This window comes from Cyrtonyx montezumae, unplaced genomic scaffold, assembly GCF_038088225.1.
Source record: "Cyrtonyx montezumae isolate F1298 unplaced genomic scaffold, pur_monq_1.0 scaffold_53, whole genome shotgun sequence".
Lineage (NCBI taxonomy): Eukaryota > Metazoa > Chordata > Aves > Galliformes > Odontophoridae > Cyrtonyx > Cyrtonyx montezumae.
The window spans coordinates 661,318-674,678 of record NW_027072060.1 but is presented as its reverse complement, the minus strand read 5'-3'; the positions used below and the strand labels follow the sequence as shown (position 1 = coordinate 674,678).

Below are 13,361 nucleotides of genomic sequence, written 5' to 3'. Positions count from 1 at the left end.
TATGTTCAGCCTCATCTCAAGGCAGAAAATAGCATCCAGCCTTTGTGATTACTTGGATTGTGTGCTTCTTCTATTTTAGTGGTAGATAGAGTGTGAAGAATTATTAGGCACTATCTAGGTTGTTGTGTGCTTCTTATGTTTCAATAGTAGATAAAGTGTGAATTAGACAGGATTTGATGTTACCAACACTGGAGTTTATGGAAATAGCACTTTTAATGTATTAGGAACGCATGGTTATGATGTTATTAGCCCATCAATTAGCCTTTTTTCTAATTTGCAAAGACAAAAACCTGGAAAAGAATCCTAGTCAAAGGGATGATTTTGTGTTTTAGAATGATCAACCCTCTTTCAATTCGCTAATCAAAATAGTTTTTTATAACCATGAATCATTTGAGACAAAGGCATATGCTAAGAGAGCTAACCTTGATAGTTTATTCTGTTTCCCAAGCAGGTGTTCCCCTTGGGCTCCGCATCACGCACTGGCCACGCGGATTCGGTGTACAAATGGAAAAACTCTGCAGACCCTGAGAAGAGTAGGAGCAGGGGGGAGTCTGTGGTGGATGGGAGAGGAAAAGTGCACCTTGAAGCAGGGGATGCCCTGCTGGCACTGCCTATCGCGTCCATTGCTGGCATGTTCCTTTTCTCTTCTTTCTGGTGGTTTGCCATTTCTCAAGGGTCAATAGCTAATAATGCGTGTGCTTAGGGAGTTTCTGCTTCTCACTTACACGTATCTAAAATGGATGTCTGCATGTGTGTAAGTGTGTGTATGTTGGCTAAAACCCTAACTCTCTGTGTTGCTCTGAATGCACAATTTGCTTGATTCTGCTCTTGAGATGTCTTGTCTCTCAGATCCAGGATACCCTGAAACAGCACCGCTCAAGCTTCAGCCACAATTACCAAGTTAGGACGTTAGTTGGCAAAGGAAAGCAATACCCCTAGTGATGCTCTAGCAGGCTTACCCACTGATGTTGATTCCATTTGACATGCAACTTTATATCTTCTAATCAGTTACTGGTACACAAAGAATGGGACCCTCAGGGATTCTTTTCCAGGTTGCAGGAACCTAAAGCCATGGGCGAAAGGTGTGTTTGTTTACTTCTTATTAAGTTTAAGAATATTTCTTGTCCTTACGATATGATTACCATGTCTCTTTCCTTACATTCAGCGTCTTATCAATTCAAGCCTTGATTAAATTGTGATAGCCTAAATGCATTCAGAAATACTGTTACAGAGTGTTATTAATTTATAGTATGTTAATAGTTTGCTAATAAATAAAAAAGGGGGAATTGTGGGAATACAAAAAGTATATTTAGAGCTGCAGCTGTGGAACAGGATAAACAGCATGAGAAAGGAAGGCTGAGAACCAAAGGACACTTCCAGAAGAAGAGGAAAACAAGTTCAAGTAAGCTGCATGATGGCGGGCCCTAATTGGAGGAAGAGTGCATGGCTTGGGAAGATTCACAGCCCTGATTGGATAATCGCCTGTATTCACGGTTAAGGACTGTTTTGGGAAGTTATATTGTTGATATGTAAAGGCGGGTGGAAAAGTTACAAGAGAGAAATTGTGAAAGTATATAAGGGATGTTAAAACCTGTAATAAACGATTTGGATTGTTCACATCTGAGTCCACGCCCGAGACACTGCAACTTTATACCTAGGAACTGAATTTCCTGTGCAGGCCCTTTCACTTTGCTTCGCTTGATAGCGTAGGCAGCTTGCAGGAGGATCAAGATTATTCTCCCTCCTTTCTCGAGAACTTCCCCTGCTCTGTTGCCCCACACAATATCATCAATGTATTGAATTCTCAGGAGCACCGCCCTGTTCCAATGCAGTTTGGATCAACCCATGACAAATGGTTGGGCTGTGCTTCCACCCCTGGGGAAGACGGTTCCAGGTGTACTGAATGCCCCTCCAGGTGAAAGCAAACTGCGGCCTGCATTCTGTGGACAGAGGAATTCAAAAGAAGGCATTGGCAATGTCAGTGGTGGCATACCACTTGGCTGCATTTGACTCCAGTTCATACTGGACTTAAAGAATGTCTGACAAAGCATCACTCAGTGGGGGTGTGACTTCATTCAGGCCACGGTAATCTACTGTCAGCCTCCAATCACCACTGGCTTTACGCACCGGCCATATCGGGCTGTGTCAACGGTTTATGGGCAGGTTTTCATTTATTAACAAACTATTAACATACTACAAATTAATAACACTCTTTAACGATATTGCTGAATGTAAGAAAAGAGACAAGGTAATCACATTGTAAGGACAAGAAATATTTTTAAACTTAATAAGCAGTGAACAAACACACGTTTCACCCATGGCTTTAGGTTCCTTCAACCTGGAAAAGAATCCCTGAGGGTTCCATTCTTTGTGTACCAGTAACTGATTAAAAGGAATAAAGTTGCATGTCAAATGGAATCAACATCAGTATGTAAGCCTGCTAGAGCATCACTAGTGGTATTGCTTTCCTTTGCCAGCTAACATGGTAACTCCCTGAGTGTGGCTGAACCTTGAGCGGTGCTGTTTCAGGGTATGCTGAATCTGAGAGACAAGAATTATCAAGAGCAGAAGCAAGCAAACTGCACGTTCAGAGTAGCACAAAGGGTTAGGGTTTCAGTCAACATATATGCACTCATACACACGCAGACATCCATTTTAGATACGTGTAAGTGAGAAGCAGAAACTCCCTAAACAAGTGCATTATTAGCTATTAATCCTTGAGAAATGGCAAACCACCAGAAAGAAGAAAAGGAACATTCCAGTGGTGGATGTGATAGGCAGTGCCAGCAGGGTGTCCCCTGCTTCAAGGTGCACTTTTCCTCTCTCACCCATCACAGATTTCCTCCTGCTTTTATTCTTCTCAGGGTCTGCAGTGTTATTTACATTTGTACACTGCATCCGCATGGCCAGTTGTCATGCTCCAATATGAAGGAGGGCGACGAAGGTTCTTTGATTATGTATATACCCAGCGTGAGATTAAGAAACAACGGTTCAGATGTTTGTCCGACCAGTTTATTACCACTATAAACCAGGGAGATGGGGAAAACGGACACTGTTAGGGTGATGGGGAAGGGAAGGCGAGCGATAGGAAAGACAGGAAGGAAGCAAGGGCTTGTACAAAGCGGGGATAGTCACCAGCCAGGATCCCAGGGGCGGTCCGGTTGCAAGCGGCTCCGACGGTCCGAGGCAGAAGAGCAGGGGCGGCAGAAGCGGGGAGAACAGCAGCAGCGACGGGCAGCCCTGAGCAGCAAGCAGCTGTCCTGGAGAAGCGGCACCGGGTCAGCACAGGAGAAGCAGCGAGGAAAAAGTCCAGGAACAGCATCAGTCAGCACCGGAGAAGCAGTGAACAGCGATCAGCTCGTGAGGGTTCAGATGGTAGAACACCTCGAAGGAGCGGCGAGGTCCAGGAGAAAGCAGCATGTCTCAGGCAGCAGGCCCAGGAGGGAGTTCAGCAGCAGGGATCAGCTCATGAGGCTTCCGATGTAAGAACACCAACACCCACAAAACCACAACAACCTCATGGTGGTCGATCCCTCTTTTATCCTTCATTTCTCTTGCCTACGTGGCAAATCCTGTGCTAGCCTCCCAGGCAAGCTTCTCCTGAGATGGCTATCTCCCCACGGAGATGAGTACCACACAAAAGAGTGTTCAGCGGCCATTGAGCTGCAGCTTATCTCTCTTTCGTTGCCCCAGGACATGCCCATCTGCTTGTCCCTTAGACAAAGGATTTCACAACCCCTTCCCAGGACTACCTTGGACATGTTCGGACATGTTCATCAGCAAACTTTGAGGCAATGATATAAAATAATAGTCTCTTACACCAGTGCATGATATAGAGACCAAGTGGAACACCTGCTTGCAAAACAGAATAAACTATCAAGGTTAACTCTCTCTAAAAATACTTACAGTCATCAATATCAGTTGTATTAAAGCTATCAGGATACTTTCTTCCTTCTCAAGATCATTCTTATGTCATGGGCCTTTAGGTTCCTGATATAGTTGCTAATTAAAAGAATCGGTGAACTTAAATATCTGTTGGGCAATATTCAAGCATTCTCTGTTAGAATCATATGTTGAATTGAAGTAAGATAGTGTGTGCTTTTATCTCAAGTGATGCATAATCATATTTTTAAAATTCTGATTAGTGGATAAAAGAGAGCTGATCATTCTGAAGCACAAAATCATCCCTTTGCTTAGGATTCTTTTCCAGGTTTGTCTTTGCAAATTAGAAAAGAGCTAATTGATGGGCTAATAACATCATAACTGTGCGTTCTAAATACATTAAAAGTGTTATTTCCATAGACTCCAACATTGGTAACATCAAATCCTGTCTAATTCACACTTGATTTACTAAAATAGAAGAAGCACACAACAATTTCCTAACTACCAGTAAATACCCAGTCCTGAGGCACTTTCTGCACCTAAGCCCCGTCCGCATGACACTGTGCTCTAATGTGCCCAAACTGCTGATTACGAAAACACAGTCGCTACAGTCTCTCCCATGCCCTAACAGCTGCTATAGCACAGTGGCGACCATCCCTGCCTGTCTTGTGGATGACCCGGGGTTCGGGTTCGATTCCCCGGGCTCCATCAGTCTCCAGGCACCCCCCGACAAGGATCCCTGGAGGGCACACCGAGTAAGCCTGGGATCACATTTTTTTTTATATTGCCCCTTAATACTAAATCCTGTTCCTCCGAATTGCTGCTTGTAACCAGAAACAGCAGACTCCTGGGTGCCGGGAATGGCCGGCCCTCCCTGCTCCCGAGAATAGGCGGAGACAACAAACCCCTGCGTGTAACTGGGGAAGTCAAACCCCGCCCCTCGTCCAATCCGGGCAGACCTTTGGTCTGGCCCCTCTCAGAGGGAGCAGCGAGCTGGGCAGTGAGCTGGTCCCGCCCACGAAAGTCACTCACTGTTTTGCTCTATCATCGCTCCTCCCATGTATGGAATGTAATTCAGATAAAGGATATAATGTTTTGACTGGATCTTCCAAGTACGGCGGTGGAGGGTAAATAAGTGGCAGCGGGCTTCCACAATCTTGCTGTTTTTCCTTTTTCAAGCGGGAGATGATCGGTTCTGTCGGCGCCATCTTGCTTTTGTTTTCTCCCGAGCTGAGTGCAGCCGATTCTGCCAGCATTATCTTCCTCACAGCCTCCGGTGGTGGTACAGCTGATTCAGCCGGCTCCATCTCCTCTCGATCCCTGCAATCAAGAATCGCTCCCGGGCGCCCACTGGACGCACGGACGGGGTCCCCTCTGAAAGATTTGTACCAACCCCACAACAGATGGATCTTCCGACAGGCCAGGCAAAACAGACAGCTGCTTAATGTCATCTGTGTCCACAGCAGCTATTGCAAAAGCCCATCGATACCCTTTGGGATCCTTAAAATATCCCCTTTTGAGGTAATCAGTTCCAAGTATACATGGAGCCCCCTGTCCAGTCACAATAGGATGTTTCTGCCAGTCTTTGCCAGTGAGGTTTATTTCAGTCTCCAACATGGTCAACTCTTGGGAACCCCCAGTCACCCAAGAGATATAGATTAAGTCTGTCCCTTGGTGAATAGAGGGCATTAGACTGCACTGTGCACCAGTGTCCACCAGTGCCTTATATTTTGTGGTTCTGATGTGCCAGGCCATCGAATCCACACAGTTCAATACACTGTTATTATCCCTTTCCCCCACCTGGCTGGGGGGCAGGGGCTATTGTGGCTGGTAGGTATCTTGCTCAGTTCTGAAGGAGTACCGTTCAGACAGGAGGACGTCTTGCTCGGACTGGAGGGTGTCTTTTCCAGATTGAAGAGCATCTTGCTCAGATTGGAGACCACCTTTTTGAGACTGAGGGCTATTTAGTTCAGACTGAAGAGCATCTCTTTCAGTCTGGTGGGCATCTTTCTCAAACCAGAAAGCATCTTGCTTGGTCTGGAAGGCGTCCATGTTGGACTGGAGAGTGTCTTGGTTGGAGTGGAGGCTGTCTAAATTGGACTGGAGAGTCTGATTGTCAGCTAAAAAACTCTTTCTGGATCTGGAGACTGTCCCTTTCGGCTCGGAGACTCTCACTCTTTTTCAGAAACTCTATACCTCTCTGGGATAGTATTGAATAAGGTCCTATTGGCATAAGGCAGACCCCAAATAATTTGGGCCTCCTCAGATCCATCTGAGCCGCAACATCCCTGTCTCAAATATCTGCTTAGGTTCTCAGGATCTTGCAGGTGTTCAGGGAAAAAGTCCCAGTATGTTTTGAGCATTAAAATGGAAAGAACAACGAAATGCAGCCCCTTGAAGAGCAGTTTAAAAAGAGAAAGTATATTTTTTTTCTCATTACTAAAACAAGCTGGCAACACCCAAAAAAAGTTTACAAATATCCCAGGACAACTGGCAGTACGCCCAGACTTGAAGGTCGTGTTTTGCAGTACAGCACCTGCAGTACAGATAATCTTCCTAATGAAGCTCTCTCAGAGAATCAAAGAGAGATTCGTTCTAAAAGTTCTTGCCCCACGTTGGGCACCAAAAATGTCAACGGTTTACCAGGCTGATTTGGCCCGGTTCCGTGACGATTGGTGCAGGGCACCTGCAGACCCACGCCCCAGGAAAGGGGAAGGGAGAAAGGGAAAAGGGAGATGGGCCTAGAAACAAAACAGCAGCAACAATCTGAGGAGGAAAGCTAATTTACTAAATAAGATATCAGAAAGGAAAATAACACAATATACTACAATATAATTGGAATTGAGGCAAATGAATCAAATAAAACGAGCAAGAGAGAGTGTTGGATAAACCAAAGGCCTCACACTAATGCTGAAGGCGAGACGGCAGCAAGTACCCACTGCTGAGTCGATCCCAAAGGAAAGAGCGTGTCCCGTGACCACAGTTTTTATCTTTCCCTCTGAGCGGAAACACATAAAAATGCAAAGCATTGCACAGTTCTCTGGGGAATGTAGTTCTTCTTCTCTTCTGAGACAGGTATACCCATAACTATTGATGATCCATGGAGCTGGAGCATTAACTCTTTAACTCTTAATACACTACATGATGTTATGATGTGGAATACCAATGCCAAAAATCATAAAACCATGACAGGGACCTTCCCCTGCACAGCTCTGACCTGAGGAGAGGGCTGCAGCCACTGATGGTCACACAGTGCCCATCAGCATTCTGCTCCCAGCACTGCCCTCAGTGACAGTTACTGGCTCGTAGCATTCCTTGCAGATGTAGTACCATAAGATGGTAAAATAGAAGTATTAATAAAAAATAAATGTTCACTGCCATTATTATCTGTTCACTGTGTACAAAACACTATTCTGAATAGTGATAACTTGTAGTTGACAGCGAACATCAACAAACAAGCGTCAGAGGTATATACTCAATGAGGAGGGCAGTGGTGGCCGGTGCACAGCACGTGCAAACATCAAGTGATGCTGGCTGTGCTTTGGGATAGAGGAATACTCATACATCAGTGGTTGTGAGGTAATAGAAATGAGATAGGAAGCATCTACCAATTAATCAAATTATTATGAATGAGGATGAAGAGACAAAGCAAAGTTCATGTATCTAATACACAATTTCCAGAGTGATTAAGAAGGGTTATGGAGGTGGCTGAGAAGAATCCATATTTTTTCAATTACTTCCATCTTTAAAATTGCTAAAATTTAATGATAAATAACAATCTCACAAATCTTTTGGGGTAAAATGTTCCACATTTATTTACATATGAAATGCGTTTAATACAGTCCTAATGGGCATAGTGTATATTAACATCTGACAGCAAGAAGCAAGATAAGGAAATGAACAATTACTACTGTATATCATGCAGCTATCTATATATAAACTGTTTAAAATAAAAGTACAAAATAGTTTTGTAGGGATACGTACAAGGTATAAAATGCAAAAACAAAAAAAATATAACTCTTAGAATCATATATGAAAGGGACAGTATGGAACCTTTCTGTCCTTGGTGAAAGCATAATTATCGATGTTAGATGCACTCTGAAATAGCTGAACTAGCTCAGTAAGGTCTGTGCTAATGGTGAAACACCAGTTATACTCACGTAGGCTGGTGTGTGGTGTGTTCAGTCCTTGATGGCTGTGGTTGAATTTAACACTGAGCACCAGAACATTTGGCATTAGCTTACAGAGCTAGGAAACACCAAATTCAGCAGCAAGGGTTAACTATTTTCTTTTGAAAACCAGAAATAAGAGAAAATACATAATGTTGTGTAATCACTTCTATGTTTAATAAATTACATGAGGAAAAAAATCATAATTATATGACTATTCTTCTAATTACATCTTACTTGTTTAATCCTGAGCAGCCCAGCCCTATTTAAGCTTTGACCACCAGCACCTGACAGCTAAAAATTATGTGATGAAACATATTTGTGCAATTATACTTTTCAAAAGTACTTTATCACTCTGGAGGGTCTGCACCTCTTTTGGTGTTGACACCTAAATCAGCACTGCACTTTACATGTGCAGTATTTTTTTTTTTGAGAGAAAGTTCAAAAGCTTCCTAACTTGACTTGCTTTCTTCTTTTTTCCCCTCTATGTGCTGCCTCTGCTAAACTTTCTTTCAGAAACTTACATGTAAGAAACAGTTTAAGAGAACCCAAGAAACTGCCCCAGCATTAAGAACTCTGTTTTAGAGGAACATACTACAAAAAACAGAAATAAAACAAACAAAAAAATTTCCACTAGATACCAATACAAACACATAACAAAGAGTATAAAAGTAATTAGTTTAAATATATACAAACTCTTCTCAACTCAAATACTGCTTCAATGGTTTTGAAGGTATAGACAATGAGGTGAAGGGGGATGTTATTATGCAGAATATATTGCAACAATCTGAACAGTACTGTTAACACTATTATACCTTGAACTTTCTGTAACAAAAATGTCATTAGTATTCCAGCGTAGAGAGATTTCTGGGTCCCGATGATCTGATCACTTTTCAGCTGAGCTCATTCTTTTTGACTTAATGAAGGCCATGCCATGTGTTCTCATGTGAGTATTTAAGGCTGCTTCAGTTTCAAAAGTCTTTGCACACACTTTGCATCTTCTGTCCAACACAGCATTGTCAGACAATTCATCTTCATGGTTGGATTTATTCTCTTGCTGATTATCCTCCCTGGATCCATTCTGCTTTGATACTAGCTGCGGCTCCTTCAGCTTGTGTACAATGAAGAGATGCCTGGAGAGAGACACATGAGATGTGTAGCAGAGTCCACACTCCCTGCACTGGTACGAAGAGCCATCAGATTTGTGCTGAGGAATATGTTCGTGGAACTGGAGAAGATTTTCTGTTGTAAAGCCACAGACAGCACACTTGTGAACCTTAAAAACATTTATTTTTAGCTTCTTCAGTGGTTGTGTGATTGTACCTCGTGGAGGCCTGAATTCCAGTACAGGTTCTTCCAATTTACGCTTTGGACTAGGAACCTAAAAAAATCACAAATAGTATTTTTGTAAGCATAAATACGCAGTGACTGCAATGACCACGACTGCCAACTACAAAAACTTCCCCTTTCCTGGTAGGTTCCAGTGCAACTTAGATAAATATAGTATTTGAAATAATACAAGCAAATATATGTTGTACATGTTTAAAAAATAAGGGTTTTCCTTACTATAAATTGCATACAAATTTTATTTTGTCAGCTCTGATAAAGCAGCAGAATCTAATGCACTGTATAAACAAGATTAAGTATTTGCCAGTGTAACTGCAAGTATACGTTAATGTGACTGCAGTTGTGTATAGAATGCAGAATATAGGTCTAGTAACTTTACAACACTACCCTCTGTGAAGGACGGAAATTGTTTTCCTTTCTTTTGTCTCAAAAGCTTGCTTTGTAAGGCCTTTTCTGGTGATTAGACTCTGACTGATAACTGCTGATTATCTAGATGGGTGAGAAATGGGGAATAAAAGGCCTTCACTGAACCAAGGATTTTAGAGAAGAATTCCTGGAGAAGAACTCTCGGAGAAGAATTTTTAGAGAAGAATTTTCAGAGAAAAAACTTTCAGAGAAGAACTCCCAAAGAAAAATATAACTTTGACAGAGAACTCCCGAAGAGAAAAAAACCTTTGGTGGAGAATTCCCTGAGGGGGAAACCTCTTTCGAAGAACCCCAAGGCCTGCTTGCTGCAAAGCTTCCAGGCTTTCTCCCATCCCCCGCAGTGACAAGTTCCTGAGATCAATGGACCTACTACGAACCTCACTGGATCCACAGTGGTGATGATATCTCTCTTGCTTTCTGCCAAGACTCCTTGCTTTTTATCTCTTTTCTATCACTCACCTTCCCTTCCCCATATCCCTAAGCAACTAGTATTTGTAATAAACTGGTTGGGCTAACATTTGACCCATTGTGTCTTAATGTCACACCAGGTATACACATAATCAAAGAACTCATCTCCCTCCTTTATATTGGAGCGTGACACCTTCTGAAACTGAACTCCAACTACACTTAATGTTTCATAAATGAAATTTGATTTGATTATCTCCTGATTATTAGCCAAATTAATATATTGTCAAAGGTTGAAACACAGGTTTTTGGACAGTGCTGTCTTCTTACTTTCTTTCCTCCTAACACTCATGGTCAGATTAAAAGCAGTTTCACTCTAACATTTATGTCAAATAAACTCAAGGCTGGGTATTTGGGATAAGCTCACAATTCTTCTATGCAACCTGTAGCTTTTTCTACAGCTACGAGAAGACTTAGTTGCAGAGGTTTTGAAAAGTGCTTGTAAACCAAACTCTGCTCAGCTTCACAGAGCAGAATTTTATGGTATCAAAATACCTGCGTCTATTTAAAGATCCTGAACATATACCCACAAAAAATTCATTGAGCGACTGAATCTTTAAAGTGATTACCTTTATATCTTCTTTTACTTCCCTTTCTTCCATACTAGTCAATTCAGTCATTTCTTTTACATTAGGGTCTTTAATGCCATGCATCAATTGAATATGTTTTTCCAACATCAATCGCTTAGTAAAAGTACGTCTTGAATCTGGGCAGTGCCTATATAAACACAGAGCAGGCATGTAGAGGTTCAAATGTCATGCTTAAAAATAGATGCACTATTCTGGAGAATGTGAACAGAACTAGTAAATAAGCCCAGACAAATCCAATCTATTAAAGCTAATATTAAAGACAGTGCTTTTCCAATCAATTGCACAAATATTATTAGAAAAGGAGAACAATTACAAAACAAAACTGTAAATGTTTGAGCAGCTTATATTCACAGCAAATGAAAGTAGTTCTCTGAAGATAATATCCAAAATAGTAGAAAATGTGGGTCAGAAAAGACCCAAGAGCATCTGAGTTTGTTTCTTATACCTCTCTTTATGTAACTGTACATTCAATTAAACACTTTGTCAAGTTCTCCCTGAACTAAATTTCAGGAAGAAAACAATCACTTTCCATGAAGGATGAATGCTAGTTCCAAAGGAGTCTTAATTCTGCATTCATGTTCAAATTCTTTATCTCCTTGGAACTAATGTATAGTACCGAGGTTAGGTTGGGTTAGTCTAACCTCAGTGCTTGGAAAAGTTGTGAAGAGAAATACAGTTAACAGTGTTTGTTGTTGGTTTATACTCTGTTCCTAGTATCTTTAAAAAATAAACAGAAGTAGAACTTACGAGCACGTGTAAACCTTCCTAATGCCTTTGTGCTTGATACGATTGTGACGACATAAACTATGGGATGAACTGAAAGATTTGTCACATTGTCGACAAGGGTGTTTCTTCGTTTGCTTTAAAAGAAGAAGAAAAATGCATTAATAAAAAATAGCTAAGCAAAAGTAGTGCATGTGTCAAACCCTTTAATAATAGGAAAGAAACACACTTACCAGTATCTGACACTGTATCTTCATGCATGCACCATTCCTACAGCAGCTTTGTAGGAGGCAGAGGAAGTAGATCTCCTGCAAAGCTGTGTGGCCAGCACACACCTACCAAAGACTGTAAACAGGTATCACATACTGTGGATGAAGTGAAACTCTTCCATCAAAGCAGTAAGGAAGATCAGGGGGCTATTTCTGGATCAGTAAAAGCAGCACGAACAGAGATGCGCTTTCACCATAAAGTCACCTTTCCCTTCCCATCACCAAATGACTTCTGCAGCTGCTAAGAAGTTACCAGTCACCCACAAGACAAGGGGTGAAGGGCACCCTTTAAATAAGGACCAAAACAAATCATCATGAGTACTGATATACCAACAAGGCTCAGAAAAGTAACAAGGAAATGAGAGATAGTCTAATGCCAACTTGAGGGACATCTGTTTGGGGAATTCTGTGTGTTTTTTATTACTATTGGTTACGTGGAAGGAGAAAGAAAAGGAAAGAATGTAAAAAGGATGGAGTAGTCTCCAACTACGTCATTCCAGCTGAACACAGCCAAGGGAGACATACTATTTGAAGAAATAATGTCACCAAAACTATGAACTATAAATATAAAAGCCCCAAGAACAAATGACGTCCCTATGCTTTAAACTTACTAGCACATGACCAATCTTAGAACTCAGTCCAAATTGGCCTGTCTTATCAGTAGTTGCAACAAGGAAACAAATATTCCCAAATCTCCTACTTCCTTCCACAATTAAGTAGATTTTTCAAGCTCCTATCTGTTAATTTTCTACTGCCTTGGTAGTAATAAGGAAATCAACGTAACATCTTGAAAATTAAATCCAAAGAATGATCAAATATATATAATCTAAGACTTTTCAACAAACCAGACAGAGCCAGTATTCCACACTCAGTATTCTGCACAATGATTTAGGGTGTGAAAGGTCTAAAGAAGAAGTGGATTTTATTGGAATCACTTGAAAGAAATCCTGGTCACTTGCACCCAGATTTCAAGTATTCTACTCTGAGGAAGAATATTTCAAACATTTTACTCTGCTGGTCAGGTACAAATGAAGGCATGGACAGTCTCATGTGATCAGTCGAGTTATTTAGAAGAAAAAAAATCATATTTCCCTGATCATTTTTTTCCTGCTCTATCAGAGAACAGAGTTTTCCTTCTTTCAATGGCTTATGGGCCAGTTTGGCCTAGTTCTGTGACTAATGGGGCAGGGGACCCATGGACCCACTCCCCAGGAAAGGGGGAAAAGAGAGAGGATCCTTGAGATCAGTGCTCAAGATCAACTGCTTTGCAGTCAGCACAGCCAGAGCTGCAGTGACAGATTTTGAGGTACAGGGGGGGTTTTCAGGAGGTTCCTGTCTCAGGGGAACTGAGTGAGAGCAGCTAGTCCCTTCAGCTCCCAGCAGCTCTCGCGAGGCAATGGCACCCTCGCCTACACCCTCAGCTCCGAAGAGGCCTCAGGGAAGGCAGCAACGTGTCCCTGCCCACCAGGCATAGGGAGGAGCGATGTACA

The 13,361-nt window shown here is 42.0% G+C and overlaps 1 protein-coding gene across 7 annotated transcripts in view; it reads right to left on the bottom strand.

Moving 5' to 3' along the window:
* Nucleotides 1-8,937: 8,937 nt before the first annotated feature.
* Nucleotides 8,938-13,361, bottom strand: part of LOC136056585 (zinc finger protein 532-like) — a 92,425-nt gene continuing 88,001 nt past the window's right edge. For 4 of the 7 annotated variants that reach the window (XM_065748864.1, XM_065748866.1, XM_065748868.1 and 1 more), the window contains 3 exons: nucleotides 11,627-11,739; nucleotides 10,859-11,006; nucleotides 8,938-9,432 (listed from right to left, as the gene is read on the bottom strand). In XM_065748864.1, coding sequence (XP_065604936.1) covers nucleotides 8,938-9,432; nucleotides 10,859-11,006; nucleotides 11,627-11,739 — 756 coding nt within the window. The remainder of the gene's footprint in view (nucleotides 9,433-10,858; nucleotides 11,007-11,626; nucleotides 11,740-13,361) is intronic. The other 3 variants (XM_065748865.1, XM_065748867.1, XM_065748869.1) reach the window with 1 other exon arrangement.